Here is a 23,914-nt window from a genome sequence, read left to right as displayed (position 1 = left end):
CGCTGCCAGCAAACTTACGACTCTTCAATATCGAAGTGTTAAACTTCAATTATTTTTCCCTGTATGTGACCAATTAAACGACCCCAGCTGGCTGCCCTTACAACTCTCTGAGGCGCTCGGTCCGCCCGCAACAAAGATGGCGCCGAGCACCTTGCCGCGCTGCCAGCCAGCCCTCACTCAAGATGCCCACTGAGGCGTCTCCGTCGCCCAAGCCCCGCTATAGCCCTTCTCGTCCCTACGCAGGCCTGCACGCCCCGGCCTCGCTGGAAAACCCGGCGCTCTAGCTCGCCGGGCTCGGTGGTTTCCGCCGGAAGGTCCGCCCCTGCCCGCGGTGCGTTCCGAGCGGCCGCTGCGCGCCGCCTCCAATGGCAGGGCTGGCCCTGCCCAGCCCGGATCAGCTGATGGTGGCAATGTCTGTTGACAGGAGCCGCCTCGGCTGCGGGACTGGGTGTAAGGGCTGGCGCCGAGGGGAGGGGGCGCGGGGCTCGAGGGGCGGGCGGAGGCGGCCGGGGAGTGTGTGTGGGGGCGCGGCACCCCCTGCCCTCCCCTCGCCGCCCTGAGAGAAGTGAGAGGGGGCGAGGAAGGGAAGGGGGAGGCCGATCCCCCTCAGGCGGGGAGCGGCCCTGTGGGGTGGGAGCGAAGGGAAGGGGGTGGTCTGGCTGCGGGGGGGCCGAGTGGCCTGGGGGGAGGGCTTTCCTGCGGCACACAAAAGGCAGCGGGCAGGGCAGAGCAGAGCTGGGGGAGCCCCCGGGGGTCTGAGGGGCTGTGAGGCGGTGGCGCTGAGGGCCCGGTCTCCGGCAGGGGGAGGGGGCTGCGGTGCGGCTGCTGGCCCCGAGCGAGCCCTCTCCCCCCCAGCCCGGGTGCTGTGTGACGGTGGGGTTGGGGTTCGCTTTGTTTGTTTTTGTCAGATGTGAATCCAAATGGAGCACTCGGAAGGAAGCGAGCAGAGCCAGCAGCAGCAGCCCTGGGGGAAGCTGATCCGGCTGGGTGCTGATGAGGCAGAGCCGCACGTCTTGCTGCTGAAAAGAGAATGGACAATTGGTCGGAAGAAAGGTGGGACAGGGACACGCTGGTTAGGCGACGTTCGGGGGACGGCAGAGACCTCTCCCCTGGCCTTTCAAGCATCAGAAGGGTTGAAGCTAGTTGGGTTTGGTGCTTTCAGCTGTTGGAGGTGCTTGTCAGGCTGTTTCATAATCCTAATTCATCTCTTGGCTCCGTGTGAAGACAAAGTTTTACACTGACCTTTTCATTTTACCGACTTTGGACGTGTGCACGCTTAAATGCAAGTGTGCCTTCTAGTTTGTCTGTGACAGTCTGTACAGATAAGAAACAGCGATTGTTGATTCAGAAGAGTTTCTGGGTGTCAGTCCTGTTTACGTTCTCATTTTGTTTCTGTGGTTAAAATAAATGGAAACTGCAATGCAAAATGCTTGTGCTTCACAGAAAAGAAAACGCCCACATAAAAGCCCTTAATTCTTCAGGCCATGTGAAGACTGCCAACAAGTACCGAAAGTTTCTCTGAGAGTGAATGCTAAAGCTTTATTCCCAGAGTCCAGGGCTTTTGCTATTTGCCTGCATTTTAAAGTGTTTCATGCTTACTGTATTTTAAACAGTCATTGCAGTGTTTTGATTCTTTTACTCTGCCCTGACAGATTTTTTTTTAGTTTCCTGTTCATCAGTTCAAGCTATTTGACTGACCAGTCACATTTGTATAGTGTTGAACAAACACTAGATGCTGTAGCTGTATGAGAAATACAGATAATTTCTCACACATTATTTCCTAATGTTTCCTAATAATTGTAGAAAAAATGTTTTGCATATTCACATTTGGTAAGGTACGTTTAGTTTGCTTATCATTATCTAAGCTGTAGGTAAATTCTTCAAATTGAGGTGTAGTTGAGGGTTATCTTGCAGGAAACAGATTTTTACATGTTCTATTGCTTCTGTAACTGTTTGCTAATGGATTAATGAGTGGTTACAAGGATACCAACCTTGGGGTCATAAATATTGCTTAGAAAATCTTCAGAAGCTTAGAAAAGCTTCAGGAGCCTGTTGAGAGCACTTTGCCCTTCCTGCTCCCATGTGAAAGTCTAAGTAAGTCTGTAGAATAGAACAGAAATGTTGGCATGCTCCTTAACAAAATTTAGTCTACTCGCTTTCAGTGGGCTTCCTAGCATCACAGGTTGTGTGGCAGCAGTTAACTCTGTAGTTGTTGATTGTTCCTTGAATACTAGGAGTAGACAAGTGATAAACTGTCATCAGCGTGTGCAGTGTTTTCCTTCTGGATACATTCTTGCAGGCTGAGATGGAGTGTACCCACAGTGTGAATAGATGGAAGTAAATCATGTTCTGTTAATTGTAACTTTTGTGTAAGCAAGTACTTCGAGTCATTTGTGCAAGGGGTTGGTGGAGATTCTTGAGCATTGCCTTGAATAGGCAAGTAAGTGAAGTGGAAATACTAGATTTTAAATTGAGTGGTACTCAAGTACCATGAGTTTGTAGTAGTCCTGCAAGGAGCAGGAAGTTGTCATCGCATTTCTGCATCTTAGTCCTGGGTTTTTAGTCTCCCTTCAGCTTTATTAACATTATCTTGCTGTCAACAGTTTTCCTATTTAAAAACAAGCAAAAGAAAAACACTTAACATAGAATAGTGATGTGTTTATCAGCTGTTGGTTCCAACTACTTTCCCACAATATGCGTACCAGAATGAAGCAGAAATTAAATCCAATGAAACAGTCTTAAAATGATGTAGAAAAGAAGCGAGGTGCTCTGTGATGTATGCCTCTAGAATTGAACATTTGAAATATATGTGAATTTGTCCCTGTTCCACTCTAGAACAAAGTAGTTGTGACTTGATTTCCATCTGTAAGGGCTAGCACTGGTGAGAAAAGGGAACTAAACCGTCTTGAAATGGTTGCAATAAGCCTATATCACCTGGGGCTATCTCACTGCTTATATTTATGTATCACATATTACACTGTGTTGCTGCCTATATGCCACTAGAAGTTTTGAACTATTGCAGATGTACATGAGTCAGTTTGCTGTGCATTTATAGCTGTGTAGAATGCTGATCTGCCTGTGTAATGTGTATTTTTAAGCACACTGGAAAATCTGTTTTTTTTTAAGGTTGTGACTTATCTTTTCCTGGCAACAAGTTGGTGTCTGGAGATCACTGTAAAATTGTAGTGGATGAAGAATCTGGTCAAGTGTCATTGGAAGATACAAGGTTGGTTCTTCTGTGAACTTCTGCTCTTATCTTCTTTTTAGTCTATGCAGTAAGATCTTGTGTATTGTTCAAGACATCAATAGTAAATCCTTTTTTGTTTTTTTATTTTTTCCCGACTTTTACATCTAGGTTTGGGGTGTTTTTTTTGTTCTTTCTAAATATATTTTTCTTTACAGAGGAATTCATAGTCTACTGGATGAAAAATACTGCTGATGTGATAGTTCAGTAGCATATTTCTTTAGACTTGTAGACAAAAAATGATGCCAGCTTTCTTAAAAACTAAGCATGAGCGTGCCTCATCTCAGGTTTTTGTGTAGGGAAGAAGATACCTGCAGTGAGGATCTCAAAGCATAAAATAGATGTGGAGTAAAAATCTGTCCTTGTTATACATTCTTCTGGTATTCAAAATATCTGTAGTCTATATAGCGTAAGTACTGTAGCATTCTAGCAGTTGTGGTGGGCATTTTAGATGAAGATTAGAGCCTGTTCAATCTAATTTAATAATAAAAGATGTTTGCTGGGTTTCTACTATTGATATTTCTGGTTTGTTTCTTTTGTTCAACCAGAATGATTATTTTCTTTTCTGGGTGTTTCTGTGTCAAGTTAGGGGTGTGAGAACTAAAGCCCTTAACATGGAAAGATATAAGGACATACTTCACTGAAACTACTGTTAAAAAGCTAAGCTAATTTAGTGAAACTGCTTTTGGTATATAACATCAGTTACATACTTCTTCACATACTGAATTTCAGTGAACTTGCTATACTGGTGAGGCTATTCCCTGTAGCGTTCTAAGGCTACTGTGGGAGTACGAATAGCATTGCAGAGGTTGTGGGTGGTTTCCAATGACTTTTAGCTTGTTTTCTAGTTTTCTTTGTAAAATTTGAGATAGGAGTTTGTATGGAAGCATATTTCTTAGGAGGATAACTTTCAAATTTTTCAAATGTTCATCTGCTTTATTTTTTACAGGATTTTTTTTTTAAGATTGCCAGAAGCTTCTGGTTTATTACATTTCAAGAACTCTGTGACATTCTAAAATGCTTCTGTAAACTGCATTCTTTTTCTGCCAGGTTATTGCAGTCAGTAAAGAAACAAATAATACTTTCTGCCAGCTCCCCCCATTTTTCATGTCTGGAAGGTATTTTACCCAGAGATGAAGATTTCAAAAATATATTGATGTACATACATAAAGAGGAAATTCTCACTTTTGAGGTTTTTAAGGGTATCGTGCTGAATTCCTGTTCCAACTTACCAGAATGCGTTTAAATGTATTGTTCTGGTAGGTCAGGGTTAGTATCCAATACCTGCTGAGCTTTTGACGAAAAGCCCTTCAAGAACCTTTGAACTTGCCTGATTGAATGGCATATGCATTTGGGGAGGCACTGGCAGAATTTATGAGCTTTAGCTGATGGTTTTCTTTCAGCAGAGTTTTTGTTCCTTTTCTTTCTCTTGATCAGTTAGTAGCTATGTTGATATTAAAAAGAGTCTTTTTCAGGGTGAGGAGCTTGCTTCTAGATATTTACATGGGCAATGCATTTCTTTGTATTTTATTTCCTCAAGTAAAACAACATACTGAATCATTCAAGTTAGAAGAGTTCATATACTTGGTTCAAACTCTATCAAAGATGGGCCACCACTGGGTTTGGACAGAGTTGTTTAGGGTTTCCCTAGTCAGGCCTTGAAAACCTCCAAGCACAGAGATTTTGGAGGCTTTCAGGGTCCTTACTGCAGACCTTAGTTATCCTCACAGTGATTTTTTTTTTCCTTTTTTTTTTTTCTTCTTCTTTGCATCCATTTGAATCTTCCTCATTTTAGTTTATGACCTTTATCACCTCAGTAAAGAGCCTGCCTCTGTCTTCTTGGTAGTATTCTCATAGGCACTGGAAAGGCTGCTGTCAGGTCGGTGGCTCACCAAGCCACCTTCTCGCAGGCAAAAACAACCCTAGTTCCCCAAGCACCTTGGGTCACAGGTCTTGTGCTCCTGACCTCTGGTCATGTCAGTGGCTATCTGCTGGATTTGCTCAAGTTTATTAATCTCCCTTGTACTAGGTAGTCCAAAAGTAGATGTAATGTTTTAGATGTGCACTATTGAGTTCCAGTTAAAGAGGAATAATAATCAGTTCACTTGAGTTTCTGACTACACCCCTGTTAATACAGCCAAGTGTGTTGTAGGCCTGCATCACTGCCAGGGCATGCTGCTGACTTAAGCTTAGGCATAAGTCCAAGGTGTATGATCTTATGCTTGGTCATAAAATCCATCAAACCCCCTTGCTGGTTGGTCTCTAGCCTGTACTGTTGCAGGTGGTTATTCCATTCCAGGTGCGGGACTTGGGTTTTTCCTCATTCAATGGTACGATGTTCCTGTCAGCCCACTCCACTAGCCTGCCTAAGTGCCTCTGAATGGCAGCCCAGCTCTGCCCCTGCTTTGATGTCATCCACAAGCTTGATGAGGATGTATTTCTTCTCCACTTCTTGGTTGTAGCTAGAGAAAATAACCAAGTCCCTGGATAGATCCCTTCTGTACTCTCTGAAGCTGTGAGATGGAATGCTAAGTTTTAGGGAAAGGTGTCAGGCCTAGCTACGATGTCTGGGAAATGCCTTATAATTGTCATTCTCCAATGTTATCCCAAATGTCAAGACATTTCTAAATAACAAGTCGGGTCATGTTTGCCTAACACGGCAGTCTCAGAACATAGCTGTGAATTGAAGTTTGAGAAACCATCCCTAGTTTCAGTTGCATGTAGCTGGTAGAATTGTTTTAGATGAATGTCATGATAATACAAGCTAAAGAAACTGTGAATGATGCAGAAACATTACTGTGTTTTTTTTGTAGTTGTTGTTACACCACCCCCTTCCCCTGAGGCAGAAGGTGCAGCCAGAAGAAAAGTAGCAAAACTAAATTAAAGTTAATTTTCTATCTGATAGATTCATGAAAAGGTGGGGCTTATTACAATGTTAGTGTAATGAAAGGCTGCACCTATGGAGTACTACCAGGTAGCTGTTTATGCATGCTACACTTCTGTGTATCTAACAAAAAGGAGTAAGATCCTTTATGTGTCCTGCTTGCCTGTGAGTTGGTATGAAATGTGGCTACCATTTGCTGAATTTAAAGACTAAATGGGTTGATGTGACTACTTGCATAAGGCAAATCTCCTGGGTCTTCCAATTATTTGTGCCAAATATCAGATGAGCTCCAAAAAAAATCAGGCAGGCTGAAATAAGAAGATATTTGAATGTTTGATTTGGCAATGCAGATGCCCAGAATCCCAGGAAAATACTGCAGAGTCAGCGTTTTCTTCTCTGAAGTGGAAAATAATTTGGAAGCATTGCTGTGGTCAAGCTCAGTTTTTTTCTGGTGAAGAGGAATGCATTGAAGGAGGCAGCTAGTGTTGGGACAGTTGAATTGAATGGACTTTGTTTCTGCATTGTAGCTAAACTAAAGAATATAATCAAATACATGTAGACAGCCAACACTGGTTTTTATCTCCCTAGTAGCATAATGAGTTCTTGGATCTACTTTGGAAAGAATTACCATGAATTTGCAGGTGAAAGAAAATGTGTAGAGAACTCTAAATTATTGAGTAAATAGAATCTTGGGAGTAACAAAAGCCAAGAGTTAGCAAATAGTACAATAAAAGATTCAGACTCGCCCTTTTTGGGGAGTGTGTTTCTGCTTTATTTTCCAAACCATGCACTAGTTGCTTTATACTGCTTGAAGGAAAACAGATCATACAAGCTTACTTAACTCAGTTGAGGCAATAGTTGGTTTGCCCTAAGTAAAAGTGTTTGTGAGGTTCTCTGTTTTGAAAAAGAAATATTAAAGGCAATTAAGGTCATTTTTTTAGAGGCCTCCTCTTGTCTTCTGGGATTTATTTTTTAAGGATTCTTAGTATCAAGTGGTGTTTCAGAGCAGGAAACTATACAAGGCTGATACTCATGTGGCAGGCAAGTAGATACTCCTTTCTGTGGGTAAATTGGAGGCTCATCTTCACTTGGTGCTGGTGTCCTTTCTGCTACTCAATTCTCCTCACCCTATCAGTCAGAACTATTTCTGTGAACGCTAAAAGAATGGAGAATGACACAGAAGAAGATTCTGTAGGGATTCTAGATTTAAATAGCAAATAACTATTAAAACTATTAACCCAGAAGCTTTACTGTAAATTATATTTCTTCCTGGATGGGTCTTAGTTATTACTAAGACTGCAATTTTTCTCCAAAGGATACCAAAGGATCTTACAACACACACATCTTTCACGGATGTTAAGAGTAAGTGTGTTCGAGTGAGATGTAGGTGTTCACATCAGTTTGTAGCTGTTCACATCAGTTCTGCCTAACAGTTGGGATTGGGAAGTGAAGGCAATGTATGGTTCATTAATCAAACTGTAGTATCATCAGCTACATTGAAATTGAGTCAAGGCCTGACTTTTTTCTTCCATTCTTTAGAAATTGTGACCTTTCATGACATTGTTTCACAACTCAGTCTATATTTGATAGTACTGGGTTTTTTTTCTCCACTTGCATGGCCAGTTGATATCAATTCAGGTTAAGTCCTAATGAATGGCCGTCATATTTGGGATTCTCATTGTACTTTCTACTTATTTTATGGGGACCTTTCATTAATTTAAAACATCAGAAGAATGTACAAATGTCATAGTTAATCATGTTTTCCAAGGATACTTCACTAGATTTGTCCCTCATAATCATCTTGGAACTTGTCAGTCATGACAGAGCAGCTTCATAAAATACACTGTTGTGACATTTTTTCCCTATGTTAAGTGAAATATTAGGAGTAGGCACTGCTAAGGCTCAGTAAAAGACAGTCCTTGTTACCCGAGTTTAGCTGATTTATGACAAAAGAAGATTTAAACGACAGCAAATGGGAGATGCATGTTACATTTTGCATTCTGGAAAACTAAGGAGGTCAAATTCAGTTTTTCCTAGTTTTCTTAAAGGATCTCAGAGACATTTCAGGAATTGTAAGCTTTTCTGTTTCTTTGACAATTGAAAGAGGTGTGATTTTTGCTTTGACATAATCTTTTTAATATATTAAGTTAAAAATTAGTATAGTTTATAACAGACTAAAATTTTTTTCTTAATTTCCTTAATTGCTGAACTTTGCTTTCTTTTTAGTGATGTGTCTCTTCTGCTGGCTCTTTAGCACTTCTGACTTTCAGACTATTCAACATCTGCGTGACTGATGTAAAAAGGCTGGCTTAAAATAGCTTTCTTGCTTAGAAGAGAAGCTTGAAGTTTCTTAATAGAGCAAATGTCAGTGTGACCCAAAGACGATGTTGTTTGTTTCTTGATGTTTAAAATAGCTTTTTTTTCTTTGTTATTTATGTTCGATTAGTTGATTCAACTGTGTAGATAATAAAAGCAGTTGCAGAGGTAAGAGCAAGAGCTGCTATCTTGATCAAGACTTGCAGTTGTGATTCAAAAGGACTCCTTTTCCTTTTGCCTTTTAACTTTGTGTCCAAAAAGGTCCAAATTTCTAGTTTTCTTTCTGTGTTCCTGTTACTAAACAACAAGAGGTTTTCCAGGTTTCTCTTAAAAGAAAAATAATGGGAAGGGAAAATGCTCATTTCTAAATAATCGTCTCTGTTCTAGAGAGAAACTGGCCTTTTTGAGAAGTCCGTGTTGTGCTCTGGGCACAAGTGGTGGCCTCCAGAAGGTGGCAGCAGAGATTTGCTGTTATTTCGTGCAGCAACTCGCTGTGCTGAGGGAAAGTTGATTTTCTGTTCGTTTATATTTGGTACTAACTGCTGAGATTTTTGAATGACAGAAGTCTGAAATTATACAATGCTGTAGTCCTGAAAGAGGCTTATTGCAACTGAGTTGGAATTATTCAGAACTTTAAAACTTGACTTGATTATAAAACACTAATGGCTTGTGTATAAAACATCACCCTAGTGAAGGAGATACCTCCATTAATCAGAAATGCACTCTCTCCCAATTTAATTTCTTCCATGACTCTTGAAGTTCTTATCGAAATAATTTATTCCAACCCATTTGTTAATTACGTGCAACTGTTTTTCCACCTTATTAACATCGCACATACGAGGTGCAAACAATCTAAGTAACCTCAGAATTTTAAGTTTCTTATATTTTAAGCAAGAGGGGAGAAAAATTAAGGCAATGTGGCATCCCTGACTGCACAGGGAAAGTTCCTTTGCAGAATGTCCTAGGAGATTCCCAGTGTTAACTGGAAAACATAACCTAAAACTCCTGTTGTGCTTTCCTGTTTTATACTTAAAGGGTTGGGATTATTGTACAGAAACAATCATCTAATTATTCTGAGATATTGGCCAAATGTCTAGGATCTTTTATCTGTCAGCTAGCACCTCTTTACCAGTAGCTGCAAATGAGCTTTGAAGTCCTTTCTGTCATTGAGAGCAACTTTTTGTTTCTGGACTTTTCATCCTAGCTCACATTTTGCTTTTCGAGAGCCTGTAGTTTTTCTTCATTAAAAATATCTTGTGTTTTCTCTTCCTTCTAGGTAATTATGAAAACATTTATGCTAAGTTATCTTTTCTTTCTCTTTATAGTACTAATGGAACAGTCATTAATAAACTGAAAGTGGTTAAGAAGCAGACATACCCTTTACAGACTGGAGATGTGATCTATGTTGTTTACAGAAAAAATGAGCCAGAGAACAGTAAGTAAATGATATTTTGGAAATGGCACACTTAGTTTTTTTTTTTTTTTTAGTAATGAGTAAAAGGAAATACCAGTACAAATAAAACAGAATTACTCAATTTTAAGGCAGATAATTTGCTACTATTTAAAAACAACTCTTTCTACAAGAGGTCATGGATGTGCCAGTTTTTACAGAGACAAGTCTGAGCAACTGTCTGAAATTGAAATGTGCCTAGAAGTAGTTTTGGAAGAACTAATGCATGGAATGGAAATTAATGAGGTCCTGATCACATGCCCAATGCTTCTTTTAGAAGTCAAATTGCTGGGGTAGTTAGTGATACTTTATATATTATATTAAAGCAGCTTTGGGCACCAGGAGGAAAGGCTGCAAAAGCTTTTTTGGTTTGTGTTGGGTTTTTTTTGGTTGGTTGTTGGGGTTTTTTTTTGTTGTTGTTCTTTAAGAGGAAAGAGTTAAAATGGGGGCAGGTGGGCATAGCCCTATAGTGAAAGTAGAATTAGTAAACCTGGAAAATATTAATAATAATAATAATATAATTCTTTTAGAAATTCTTTTTAGGATGATGCAATTGAAATAATATAATTGGGTTAAAAAAATAAATTAATGAGGGTCCTTCCGCGAAGGTTTTTCAATAAGCCAAGCTATTGTTGGGCAGAAAATAATGTTCTTTCACATGTTGGTCCCTGACTTCTATTCAGTTAACATTTAGGTATAAGTGCTCAATTTTTGCAATGGAACAAAATTAATAGAAGATTTCATGAAGGCTCAGTGTTGTCGTATGTCTTAAAGATGTTCATCAGTGATTTGCGAAATGAGAACTCTTGAGGCAGCAGAATTTTCATTGGTTATGTGTTATTAAGGTTAGTGAATTTTTGTTTAAAGATTCTGATCAGTATTTTTTAAACTTTCAGATGTTGCTTATCTGTATGAATCCTTAAACACAAAACATGAGGCAACTCAAGAACCAGTAGGTAAGGAAAAGTAATTCAAGATCCATGAAGAGGAGCTATGCTCCGATGACCAATGTCCCCTCTTGAGAGACTTTGATTCCTTGTTATTTTGAAGCCGTGCTGTGGTGACTGGCACACAGATCTTTTTCTTTCCTTTCCCCTTTCCAACTGTAGAAGTTAATATAGAAAACCAATGCCCTGTGACCAAAGATACCTCAAATACAGGAAGAAGTAATGATGAGACCCAAATTACCTCATCACCATCAGCTACTCAGTCTTGCTATGAGGAACCACAGCCATCTACTTCTACATCTAACCTCTTTAATGCTTCTTCTACCTCTCTTAATGAGTCTGCGTCTGTTCAACAGGATAATCCTTCTACATCTGGTAAGGACTGTGTCAAGTATTTAAAGTTTGATATCCCATCAACTGTCACTCCAGTTTTGAATTTTAACAGATTAATGTCTGGCCTATCTGGCTCTTTAGCATTTGCTTTTTAAAGTTCTAGTGAAAATGCTAGCTGGATATGTGCATTTTAACTTTCTATGAGTAGGCAGTGGATGAGTAAGGCAATTGAGAGAATTCCTTATGCTCAGAGAGGCAGAGAATGCACATTAACCCAAACTGTTCTATCTTTATGATTTTGTAGCGGAGCGCTGGTGAAAACTAGGAGGTGTTTGTGGCTCATATAACAAATTAAGTAAATCTGAGTGCTTGTGCTCATGCAGTCATTCTGAGAAACTAACCCAGTTGTCACTGTTACTGCTGGTAGTCACCAGTCCCCTCTCCTTTGCTTAGAGTTCTAGTTCCAAAATATACCAAAGGGATCCCTAGTCTAGTATCTTGTATTATGTTGGCGCGTGGAATACCACAGTGCTGTGCAATGCTTGAAATAGAACTGGAGCAAGAATGGCCATCTAGAAAATGGCATTTGTCAACAGTTCATTGGGACTTTTAGAACATGCTCCTATGAAAAAAAAGCTTTGTCCTCTGTTGTGATCCTGACCTGTTACATATGATCAAAATGGCATAAATCCTCTGCCTGGCATCTTCGTTGGGAAGACCTGGCATGGATAATAGTCTTATGAATAAATACTCTGCAATTTAAAAAGGAGTGGGTATTTTAAGTAGGGTTACAAAACCAGTAGCTTGTTTTCCTCCAGGTCTTTCAGTTAGTGAGATTGGCTCAGGATGCATTTAGAGTAGTTACACAGACATTGCTTTTTTTGCTCCATTTTTTCCTGTTTGGATTGATGTGTGTGCCTCATCAGTGTCTGAGAACCTTTTGCTTTTTCATGTCACGAGTATGTATGCAACTACATTCATGTTTCTGGTTTTGTTTTGCAGGATCACAGTCCTCAGTTTTCACTCCTGTGCCTGCTTTCCCCATGGTAGAATCTGTGTGCCTAAGAGCACTGCATGACAAAGATCAAAAGCTTGATATGAATACTGAAACTTCTGCAGTCAATTCAGAAATCACTGACAAAGAAAAAGCAGATTCAGATTGTCAAAGAACAGGGGAGGAGGAAGGTTTGGAACCTGCTAAGAAGAAACTAAAAGGAGGCTAGTATATTACTCGTATTGCGCAGCCTAACCTGTACTCATTTGTTTTAATGCTGTTGTTGAAAGTTAGGTTAAAAATATTAATCAGGAACTTAAAGCTATGTCCATTTTTCATAGAAGCCCAGTGAAATTAACACAAGCATAAGGATCTGTGCTTATTTTTCTTTATTAATGTGAAATACATTCAAAATGCAAACATACCAAACCTGGAAGGCTTTGAAAGTTTACATTGGTAGGGGATGAGTAACTTTTTTCCTCCTCACAATGTATATTTTGATATTGTATTAAATAAGAAAAGCAAAATTCCCATCTCATTCCGTGTCTGCAGCCCTTTCACTCCCCATCCTGAATTGAGTCAGGTCAGCTGTCATCAGCCCTTCTTTAATTTGTGTTTTGTTTCTTACTGACTTGATTTCTGAGCCAGTAAAAGTAATATCTGCAGTAGCAGAAGCAATTACGTGCAAAGCAAGAACCCTTAGTGGGACCACTGCCAGTGAATAGGGAATCTCTGTATATCTTTCAGGTCTCTTTTTAACACTTAAATAAACTTATAAAAGCTTCCTACGTACTGTGGAATCTTCTGTCTTTGTAGATGAAGATACTTGCCCAAATCTTTCACCAGCAGCTCCAAATGAATGTATAATTAAAATTGGCTCTGAAGATGCAAAAACATCAAATGTGAAACCAGATAAGATGGAAGAAACGTTAACTTGCATTATCTGCCAAGAACTGCTGCATGACTGCGTGAGGTGTGTATGATTGACAAAAGCTGTAATCATGTGGTAATCAAATAAGTTTGGTGATAACTGTTTGAGGAAGCCAGGATATTTAGGGGTTTTCACAAGCCCTTCTGAGTCCTCTTCCTTCCCATCTATCCAAACTGTATAGTCAGTGCTAATCTGGGTGGGTTTTTTTCAGTTGTGTTTTGGTTTTGGGTGTATTTTTGACTGTTGTGAATGTATCTGGAAAAAAAATAATGAAAGATTTGTGTTTTGACTCTGTTTCTTTCATTGTTTTCATGATTGTGTTTTCCAGCTTGCAGCCTTGTATGCATACTTTTTGTGCTGCCTGCTACTCAGGATGGATGGAAAGATCATCTCTGTGTCCAACTTGTCGTTGTCCAGTAGAACGTATTTGTAAAAATCACATACTGAACAACTTGGTTGAAGCTTATCTGATTCAGCATCCAGGCAAGTTGAAGTGTGTGTAGCACACATGAGCTGTGTAACTGGTTTATGCACAGATTGTTGATTAATACATTTCTATGTATGTTTTATTATTCTGCTGTTTTCTCTGATACGGCTGTAAGAAAAGAAGTGCATTTAACGTGACATATTATTTCAAATACTGGGTGAGAATTGACAGGTGATTTAATACTATAATGGAGTATGTGAAGAATCCTGAATTTTGTTTTGGTACTTAAGAAGGATATCAGTTTTTTCAAATAGAGCACACTGACTGATGAGGCTGCCTGAACTCAGATACTTCTGAAAAATCTACTTGAATATGGATTTAATTAACTTTGATCATGACCTCTTGAAACCAAAATCTAAGTTGCCTGCCTGATATTACTCTTGTGTTAACAGAGAGGGGAAATTTAGCTTCTGTAACTTGGTTATTCAAAAGTAAGTTTTATGGAAATGAAAGCACAGTAATCACAACTACGTTAATGAAGTAAAATGGAAATAAGGGATGTGACGTGTTCTTTTCTCTTGAAATTTGTATTTGGTTGTCATGCCAGATAAATGTCGTAATGAAGATGATGTACGTAGCATGGATGCTAGAAACAAAATTACTCAAGACATGTTACAACCTAAGGTGCGGAGATCTTTTTCAGATGAGGAAGGAAGTTCTGAAGATTTACTGGAGTTGTCAGATGTAGATAGTGAATCTTCAGATATCAGGTATGTGTATTTAAGTTGTGCACTGGTTCAGATTTACTTACACTTGAATGCACAAACCCACAAACTGAGCTAGTTTCACAGATGCTGTTATTTCTGATAGTTCTATGATCATTGCCAGAATGAATCTTATTTTTGTTTTCAGCTAAGTTCATTCTTACCAGTAATTATCTGGGCAATTCTATAGGCCATCTTACTGAACCTTAAACAGTCAACAAAAAGTAATTCAATTTAGAACTTCCTACAAGTGCAGCAAGAATCAGTTTATGGTCAACAGTTCTGTGTTGAATTGTACAACAGCTTCATATGAGATACAGGAAATTACCTTTTCCGACTATGAATTGGCTGTTGCTTTAGAAAAAACAGGTTTCTGACTTAAGATCTTGTGAGGAGATAAAGCAGTCCGTGGCCCTGTGAGTGCAGCTGCAATGATTATGCTTTCTTACGTGTTTAAAATGCTGCTTTCACCAGGTGTATGGTACTGAAGCAGCTGATGCCTGACCTAGGGGTTCCCAGACACCAAAATATCTTCTCTTTATCTTCAACAGCAAACATTTTTTGCTGTATCTCTGGAGGGGAGTGGAAGAACTCTTCATGTAGATAATTATTCCAGCTTTCTTCCTCTTTTTTTCTTGTTCATCTCACTTCCAGTCACGTCACTTTTTTTCTTTTTTCTTCTTTTTTTTTTTCCTTACTATTTGGAGAATACTACAAAGCAGAGTTTTTGTCTGTTACAACTTTACAACTACACATCTGTGACGTACTGAGTTACGTAAACTTCCATATGTTACTGGATGAAGAAATTCCAAATTTAAACTTTGAAAGTAGGACCAACCTTGTCTAGCGTAGGGATATGAGTTATATTTGCATTTGTTGGGTGTGATTTCCTATGAGCCTATTTTATTCTTTCAGTCAACCATATATAGTGTGCAGACAGTGCCCAGGGTATCGAAGACACACTGTTCCAACATTGCCTGGTGCAGGCCAAGAGACAGAAGCAGGAGGAACGCAAGCACTGGGAGATGCGCCATCTACGTCTGCCAACTTCCCTGCAGGTTGGAAGGAACCGTTAATCTAGTCCAACTTCCCAGAGCTAAGCAATGAACTAAGTTGTAACAATAAATTATGAACTAAGCAAGCTCACTCTTACAGTACTGCGAGAGTAACACCACTTCACATAGGTATCTTTGTAAATATAGTGAGATTTGACCTTGGCTTTTCTGGGGTTGTCCAAAATAGATTGCTGATCACTGGTAGTTCTTGAACTGTTTTACATATTGAAATATTTTACACACCTATGTAGTTTAGAAGTCTAAATGCCATTTTGCTGCTCTTTCATGCAATCTTTCTAAAAATTATATTGCTCTTTCATGCAATATTTCTAAAAATTATATTGCTTGCCTTTACTTTCAGATTTTTGATGTGGCTGATGCCAAGATTCTTAGCCCAGATTGCTATTGTGTACTTTTTTCAGTCTACCCTTTCTGTTTTAAACTCATCTAGCTGTCCAGGAGTACGTGTGTCCTGCTCAAGGAAGTCATGTAATATGCACCTGCTGCTTTCAGCCAATGCCTGACCGAAGAGCAGAACGTGAACAGAATCCTCATATTGCTCCTCAGCAATGTGTGTACTTTTTATTTTTTAATTATAATTTTGGCTGTAGAACTAAATCCTTATTTTTCATTAAACTTAAATTTACTTTGAAGAGTATTCTTTATTTGAATGTTCTTTATCTGGACTCTTGTACTGACAGCATGAAACAATCTTCCTTTGAAAACTTATTCTGTAGGATGTATTTTAAATGAGAAAGCTGTACTTTTTTAACCATGTTTATGAGGGCTGTTGTGTGCAGATCCTTACATGGGGGTTTTCTTTGTTATTTGACAGGTACAGTTTGTCTTCAACCCTTCTGTCATTTATACTGGGGCTGCACTCGGATGGCATGTTTTGGCTGTTTGGCACCATTCTGTGGTATTGTGGAATAATCTATTTCTTACGAGCGTGCTCACTTTGAAATAATGTCTGTCTGTCTTGAACTTTAGGTAATTTAAGAAACTTAATAAATTAGTTTGAAGCACAACCATGCAAAGGCTGTGTCCTCACGTTACAAACATGAAAGAAACTATTGAGTGGTATGTGTCTTAACTTTGAGAGGATTTAACTTCTTTTCTTCATACCATATTGGGCTTGAAAACTGCATTTGTGGAGCACGGTGCTTTCCAGTATAAAAAAAATCACGGTGCATTTCACCCTAGTAAGAGAACTGTAGAAATCAGTGGAAGAGCACCAAACATCTGATGTTAACTGATTAGAAAAGAGCCTTCTGCTGTTAAACATGCAGCCTTCTGAAACTCAAGGTTTTAAACATTTTCTAAAAATAATTTAGACCAGTTGAAATTCCTTGGCTGCAGTTTGAAGCTAATAGAATATGCCTTAATAGCACTGTTAATTTGTGCAGCTTAGTAGTAGTGTTTGTGGGCTGAAAGTGAAAATGTAAAATCTCAGTGTCTTCTTTTTGCCTCTGGAAGTGATATATCACATGCTCTAGCATATGCTGAATGCAGTCATTTTCTCAGTGCTCACATAAATCTGTGCACATTATTTCAGGAAAAAGAAAACTTCAGAAAAATGGGGGGTAGGAGACATTGGGGAAAGAAATAGTAACTTTTTTCTTTTTGTTTTGATTAGAAATAAATCTTGGTGATAAGTGTTTAGATGGAGTCCTAAATAATAACCACTACGAGTCAGATATCCTAAAGGTATGTTTAAAAATCATTATTTTTGTGCATCATACATAAATGTACAAACTTTAAGATGTACTCACTCACAAATTTTTAGTGATGTGCTGTCTAACAGTTACAGTGGCAGCTTTGTCACTTGCAGCACCTAGTTCTAAAAGGCAAATTTAATGAGCCCCAAATGATCAGCTGGACCAAAGTTATAGTTACTGTGTCTGGGTAGGAAGTACTTTGGGGTGATAATTTGGGTCTTTCAGTCTGTGAAGAGGGCATTGTATTCTAAAGATGCATTCCATTTAGCATGAGTTCTTCTCATACCACCCAAATTAACAACAACAATAATGAAATCACTTTCATGCAATCCTGATGCATGACTTCCCCGATGAGTATGTCTGACAGGTGCCAAGAAGGCAGAAATTCTAAATGTAATTTCAGAATCTGAGTTTAAATGACTGATACACTGTAGAATTCAGATATTGTTGTTGTTAAATCATAAAAGAATTTTATTTGTGTGAAGCATTTGTTAGGGAAGCCAGTTTTGACAGTCTAAAATTAAGCATCCAAAATACTAATTGAGAGAAAAAGTAATTCACTGAAAATACTCCAGGAAAATAAGGCTTGTTAAATATTTTGTCCCAGAAAACTTAAGTTTCATGCTAGGTTGCATAGAAAATGCTTTGCCTGTACAAAACCAAGAGTTACCTAAATTAGGTAAACTGGATAAAATCTTGATTTAAGGTACATGAAAGTGTGACTGAAGTGAATCTATTCGCATTCTTTTGGCAAAAGTGGGGATCTTCTGAAGAAGAAATACTGAATGGAAGAGTTTATTGGTGATCTGAAAGTATCAGACTAATGAAGTTTAAAGATATTTACTTGTAACCATCATCAACCCATGTCAAAAACCTAGTTACAGATTCAGAAATTCACGCACTTCAATTGCTCTTTTCAGGATTACCTGGCATCCAGGGGTTTGACATGGAAAAATATGTTAAATGAAAGTCTCTTAGCTCTTCAGAGAGGAGTTTTTATGTTGTCAGGTATGTTATCTTCATTTTTGTACGTGTGTAACTGTCTATATATAGCTCAGTAATACTATGAAGAGGTTTTAAGTTCTGTGTACATAACCAATGCCATCATGACATTTTCACTAAATCTGTTTTTTCAAGCCTTACACTGACATTATGTACAAATTGGTTTTCTCCTCAGATTACAGAATTACTGGGAACACAGTGCTTTGCTACTGTTGTGGCCTTCGCAGCTTTCGAGAACTTGCCTACCAGTACAGGCAGAATATTCCTGTTGCTGAATTGCCAGGTGGGGATTTCTTTGCTTAGTAATAGGGAAAAGTAATTTAAAGAGTTAAAGTCTGTTTTATCCTTGTATCCTTGGTGTTTTAGCACCTTTGTGTAGCCCAGCACAAATTCCTTTGCAGGGCTAATGTCTTATGCTGATTGCTTTACTTGGCAGCTGCTAAGTTTGCATGTAGTTATTGTCAGACTCCCTAATGGAACCTTTTCTTTCAGTAAGATTTCTCATCTGTAGGATAAAGGTATCTATATAGTGAAAAGAGGAATTCAGTAAAATCCACAATATAGTCAACAGGAACTAGTTGATGTAATTTAATTTATTTTCCTATTTAAATACATAAAATTATGCGCCTCCAGAACAGTTTCACATGTTATCAGCTCTCAACCAGAAACAAGAATGTTTTCATAAATTAATTCTAAATCTGCTCACATTTACAGTTTTAATATAAAATAGCATGCAAGCAACTGTGCCTCCTTCAGTCCTAAATCTGTTGGAAACAGAAGCTCTTCCAACAGTCTACTTTTAAATGTTACTCTTGCCCATGTAGTTCCTTTGTTAGCAACAGCTTCCTTGTCTTTAACTGTTGAGAGCTCTGCTTCTGTGCCTAATGAGAGTCAGTCAGTCTACCTGCTTCTCCTTAGTATTGCTTTTCATTTTAATGTAACAGCCTTCTGGACAGTTGAGAAGTGGGGGAAACCCCAAAACTCTACCCAAATTAATATTTTTTTCTTTTTTATGGAAATGTATCTAGACACATGTCCAGTGTCTTAAACTGTAAAGTTCATCTCTATTAAAATAAATGGTACCATTGCATTTGACAGCACTGAGAACCAAATCCTTTCATCTTAAGTCTGCATGAGCCTAGTATTCAGAATGAGGGTTTTTTTTGTCCTTCATTAAGTGCTTGCTTTGTTTCTAGAAAGGTGAACCAGTATAGTTCACAGTTGTTTCTTGCCAATCTTGTCTTGTTTCTCTACAAAGCCTGCTCTGATGAGTAACTACAATTAGCAATGTCTTAATAATCTACATCACCTTATTTAATGACTTCTGTAATAAATATAGCATTTCATTTGCTCTTTCTGTAGTGACTGTCACATCACGTCCTGATTGCTATTGGGGACGCAATTGTCGAACTCAGGTCAAAGCACATCATGCCATGTAAGTCTGATAATTCAGAAAGTGGCTCTTGGGTTTGTTTCATTTGTAAAAAATAACAAACAATAACAGCAAAAACCCCATAAGCTTTAAAATGCCAGAAGCTGCATGAGTAACACCATTGTAGCATAAGCAAAATTGGGCCAACTTTGGGTTGGGGTTGTTTTTGTCATTTTTAACACAACTTTGAAACAACCCCTTTGCACATGTCAGAAGGGCACTGCTATCACTTTTAAGTTGATATAACCCATTTTTGACACTTCCCGAGTCTTTCCCACCCACAACTCCCCCTTCATTCCCATTCTCCTCCTGCTGAAGCAGCTTCTCATTTGCTTGTGGCTGGGTGCTTCTTAAAAACACTGTGCATACAATGATTAGCCTGGTGTGATTTCCATTTGAAACTATGAGAGACTTCTAGTAAAGTGCAACATACCTTGGAGGTGTAAATTGGTGGGAATAATTTACAACAACAAAAGCAAGAGAAATTTGGAGCATGTAACATTAGAAACCTGGTGTGGCTTAGTAGTTCCTGGTTTTGGAGGATTTTCTAGGTTTTATGCCTCTGACCCAAGCAATATGGTATATGGCAAAGTTGAAACACTGAGCCTGAAAAGAGATTAACCCTCTGCTTTTCATGTGGTTTAGTACATCTAGGGGACATGGACTTCTACTACCTGGTCATTCATGACAAATGTCTATCCAAAATAGACTGTTAAACTTGTTGAGAAACTGCTTTAATGAATAGTATATTCTGCAGTATCTTTCTAACGCTGCAGTGAGCATACATGCTTAGCATACGTCCTTTAATATTGCAGGTACTATGGGTTGAAAATAAACAGTGTGTGCAGCTCAGGCAAGCAGATCATAAGAAGGACTTGTAAAATATTCATCCTCAGCGTCTTACAAAGTCAGATGGTTTTACCAAATACCTTTCAAAAATAATTTGGGATTTAAGTTGCAGATGTAATTCAAAGTGCCACTGTTATATGTAACTTCACATTAGAAGACTCTGTGTTCCCTGAGGTTTTGTTTTGAAATGTTACAGAGTTAATTCATTATCAGAGTACTCACAACTTGTCTTGGGATTGTGGTGAATGATTGCATCTACAGCAGAAATGACTCAGGTTTTCTTCCTAGTTTTTCTTTTTCTTTCTTTCAAGCACTAGCTGTTCCTAGAACACTGCTACTCGTAGTTCCTAAAATCCGTGAAAGCAGATAATCCTGTTGTACCACTGTTTCTAGAGATACTCAATTACCTTTTTTTTTTTTTTTTTTAAATGAACTAAAATGTTATACTACATAGTGGTTATATAAGCAACGTTTCTTCCTTATATTTTATCTAAACCAGCAAGGGGGAGAAAATTCATGGTCTCTTTTACATCATTTCTTCCACATATATGTATATACACACTCAACACGCCAACTCCTGTTTCAGTTATGTATCAGGGGATGCATAATCCAAGTAAGAGAAAAGTAAAGAATGAATAGTGAGATGTTTCTAAGCCAGTGAGAGAACATGTTGAAATATATTACTGGCCTGGTTAGTTCTGGGGCCTAGTGACTTGTGTAATGCTGTCTACTGAAAATTACTGATGTCTCATAGGGCAAAATTAATTCACTGATTCCTGGTTTAATTGCTTCCTGGTTTTGAAGTATGCAGAAATATAGAGGAATGCTTTTAATAACAGGTTTTCTGTGTGTCTAACAAACCTAACAGGGGTTAGGCAGGAGAGATGTTGAAAATCCTGTTACAGATGTCATGGTAGTAGAGTACAATCTAAACAGGCTCTGGAAGACAGGTGTGTTAGTGTGTAAATGTTCTGCTTTAAACTGTTTAACATTTAAAATACTCTGTGAAAGATACTGACTGATTTTTCTTGTTGGCTTCAGAGAACTTTGTTGCATTTTAATACTTTCTTTTTTTTCTTTTCTTTCTCCTAGGAAATTCAATCACATTTGTGAACAAACACGATTCAAGAACTGAATACTGAATACTTGTAGTCTGTAGAGAAGGAACAAAACCCTGTTACACTGCTTGTACAGTTTAAGGTTTCAGGGGATCTTCTCAGTTCCCCCATAGCAGGGAATCAATAACTTTTGCATCAGGTAATCTGGTGTGAACTTTTTCATTTGTAGAATTTTACAGCTGTACATGAATAAGGTAGATTTGGGGTTTTTTACAAGAAAGTCCAGCAAGCATTGCATTCCATCCTCATGAATACAGTGTCACTGTATCACTTCAGTGAAGAACACAAACAGAAATCACACACGCACAAAAAACAGCCATATCTTGGGACAACCTAAGAATAAGGAGTGTATTTGCACTACTTGTGAAGAAACTAAGAAAATTCCTTAGAGTTAAAATAGAAATGTTTTGTAAAAGTATCTGATGGATATTTCAAGAGCCATTAATATTTAAGAAGGAAATTGTGAGTGTATATTTGTAACTGCATTTTGTGGTAGTCTGATATTTTGTCGCTACCCATTGCATTTGTGCTAGAAATCACGTTAATATTCACTTTAAAAGAATATTCATCTGTTAAACAGCTGTTTCAGCTTGAAGCCTCTACCATATGTGCGGTGTTACAGTGGAAGTAGTACAGGGTTTTTTTCTTAGTTTAGCCATATTGATGTTTTTATTCGTATTAAATTACAAAAAATTGCACAAAAATTTGAAAGTCACATTTAAAGTTGGGGTAATACTTGAAGCAGAACAGACTTCTGCTAATATTACTTCTGTAGTGTTTTGTATCAGAAGACCAAACAGTGCTTTTGACATAGATCAGCCAGTAGGACACACTGGTTCTTTTTATTTCTTTTATGTTTGATACCATATGCTGAATATGTACCTCTGCCATGCAGCTGTTCTCTAGCATGCATACACTGGTGAAAATGTAGAGAAAGTTATAGTTTAAAACAGAATATAGCAGCTTTACTGGAAGGAACAATCTTACAAAAAAGAATTCAGTTTGGACAAATTGTAGCAATATGGTGGCATTTCTGGATGGGGATGATGAAGGGGAACACTGGTGTTACTGACAGCAAAAAAAAAAACAAAAGTAGATTTTTATTGCCATGCCTCTACAGAGCTCATTCAGGAGATGTCCCAAGCATCATTTAAATTAAAAATCCCAACACAACCCACCCCACCCCAAATTGATCTGTTTCATCATAACCTGTTAGTAATGGTGACAAACGCAACTGGGACCAACATTTTTTATCATACATAGAAGCGTGAACAGAATGAGAAGAAAGCATACAAAGTTACCTCTGTAGATACCATGTTGTTTTTAACTATGCCTTATTTTATGAGCAGGATTTATACTTTAATGTTAAAAAGTGTACACACAAGATCTTCTGATAGAATGGAGCACAAATGATGCAGCACCTCGTGTCTACTGGTTGCAGTGGATTAAACAACTATTTCCAGTAATGCACATCTTTATATGAATGCTAATTAGAATGATGTATTTCTGTTTAGATTTTTATTTTTCAAAATAGCTGTCACAAGGTTGGGTCTGTTGACCATGCCTGTATGCTATTAAAAATACACTTTGGTGTGGACTTCTCTTCCTAATCTCTGGGCATTTTCTCCTGTGAGTAGGATTAAAATTGGATCTGGAATAATACTTGAAACTTCTTTTAACAACAACAGTGTATTTCTGTCTTTTAGTATTATTAACAATGTTCTGTGGCTTCTGTATTTGTATTTTATGTTTATTTTTTTTAATGCTTATTGTATCTTCTCAGGACAACCATTCTCAACTGGTTTTGATCTCTTTTTCATCTCTGGCTGTGCATGTAGCAAAATGAGTGCAGTTGTGGAGATCAAGCCTTTGCACATTATATGCAGAAATGTGCTTTGTGTTTTCATTCACCACTTACCACACCCCAGATGGGCTTCCAGCACAGACTTGCCACTGTGCTAGTGTTCAGGCCTCTTGTGCTGAAGTTCTTTTGTTGGTCAAGAATAATATGTCTACAGTACTATGTACAACCTCTCTTGCACTTACTCAAGTTGTGTTTGTATAGGGATGTTTTGTGTGACTTTGAGAAAAAAAATTGGGGAAAAACCCCAAGCAAACAACAAAACTCATGTGCTTAACATCTAAACTACCTGTGCAGTAGAGGTTCTTCAGTTCCTTTTTTAAACCCCTCTTCCTTTTCCCTGTTACAGATAATTAATCTGCCTTTCTATGCATATAGGGTTGCGGTAGTGCAATGGAATTGAAGGGATCTTTTTGTCATTTATATTGTACCAGGAGGAGATGAGAAATTAACTTGCAGAGGTGAATAAATCCTGATCTTTATATGCTCTTAAGTAAGTAAGAGTATCTGTCATGGGTATTACATACTCTATACATTAGACCTTTTTAAATGTATGGTTACCAGGTGATAGTTAATGTGATAAATGTAT

At 38.3% G+C, this 23,914-nt stretch overlaps 1 protein-coding gene across 1 annotated transcript; it reads left to right on the top strand.

Moving 5' to 3' along the window:
- Positions 1–309: 309 nt before the first annotated feature.
- CHFR (checkpoint with forkhead and ring finger domains) lies at positions 310–23,822 on the top strand. The gene is made up of 18 exons (XM_061370888.1): positions 310–450; positions 909–1,053; positions 3,127–3,226; positions 9,770–9,879; positions 10,791–10,850; positions 11,004–11,216; positions 12,177–12,392; positions 12,985–13,141; positions 13,428–13,582; positions 14,134–14,296; positions 15,206–15,348; positions 15,797–15,916; positions 16,181–16,264; positions 16,982–17,052; positions 17,984–18,071; positions 18,241–18,348; positions 19,428–19,500; positions 21,439–23,822. Exons 2-18 carry the CDS (start codon positions 921–923, stop codon positions 21,479–21,481), a joined length of 2,037 nt encoding a protein of 678 aa, XP_061226872.1. The 5' UTR covers positions 310–450; positions 909–920; the 3' UTR covers positions 21,482–23,822.
- Positions 23,823–23,914: the final 92 nt, after the last annotated feature.

Source organism: Neopsephotus bourkii, unplaced genomic scaffold (genome assembly GCF_033783945.1).
Source record: "Neopsephotus bourkii isolate Nb327-2 ecotype Australia unplaced genomic scaffold, CSIRO-AGI_Nbou_v1 NB_1542, whole genome shotgun sequence".
Classification (NCBI taxonomy): Eukaryota; Metazoa; Chordata; class Aves; order Psittaciformes; family Psittacidae; genus Neopsephotus; species Neopsephotus bourkii.
Note: the sequence above shows the minus strand (reverse complement) of the source record. Positions and strands in the feature narration are given on the sequence as shown.

What these genes read in the sequence shown, in the direction of transcription:
- CHFR (XM_061370888.1), top strand. Translation starts at nt 921, where the DNA reads ATGGAGCACTCGGAAGGAAGCGAGCAGAGCCAGCAGCAGCAGCCCTGG. An exon ending in GGCAACTCAAGAACCAGTAG is followed by an intron (nt 10,851 to 11,003) that starts GTAAGGAAAAGT and finishes TTCCAACTGTAG; the next exon opens with AAGTTAATATAGAAAACCAA. An exon ending in AGGAGTTTTTATGTTGTCAG is followed by an intron (nt 18,072 to 18,240) that starts GTATGTTATCTT and finishes TTTTCTCCTCAG; the next exon opens with ATTACAGAATTACTGGGAAC.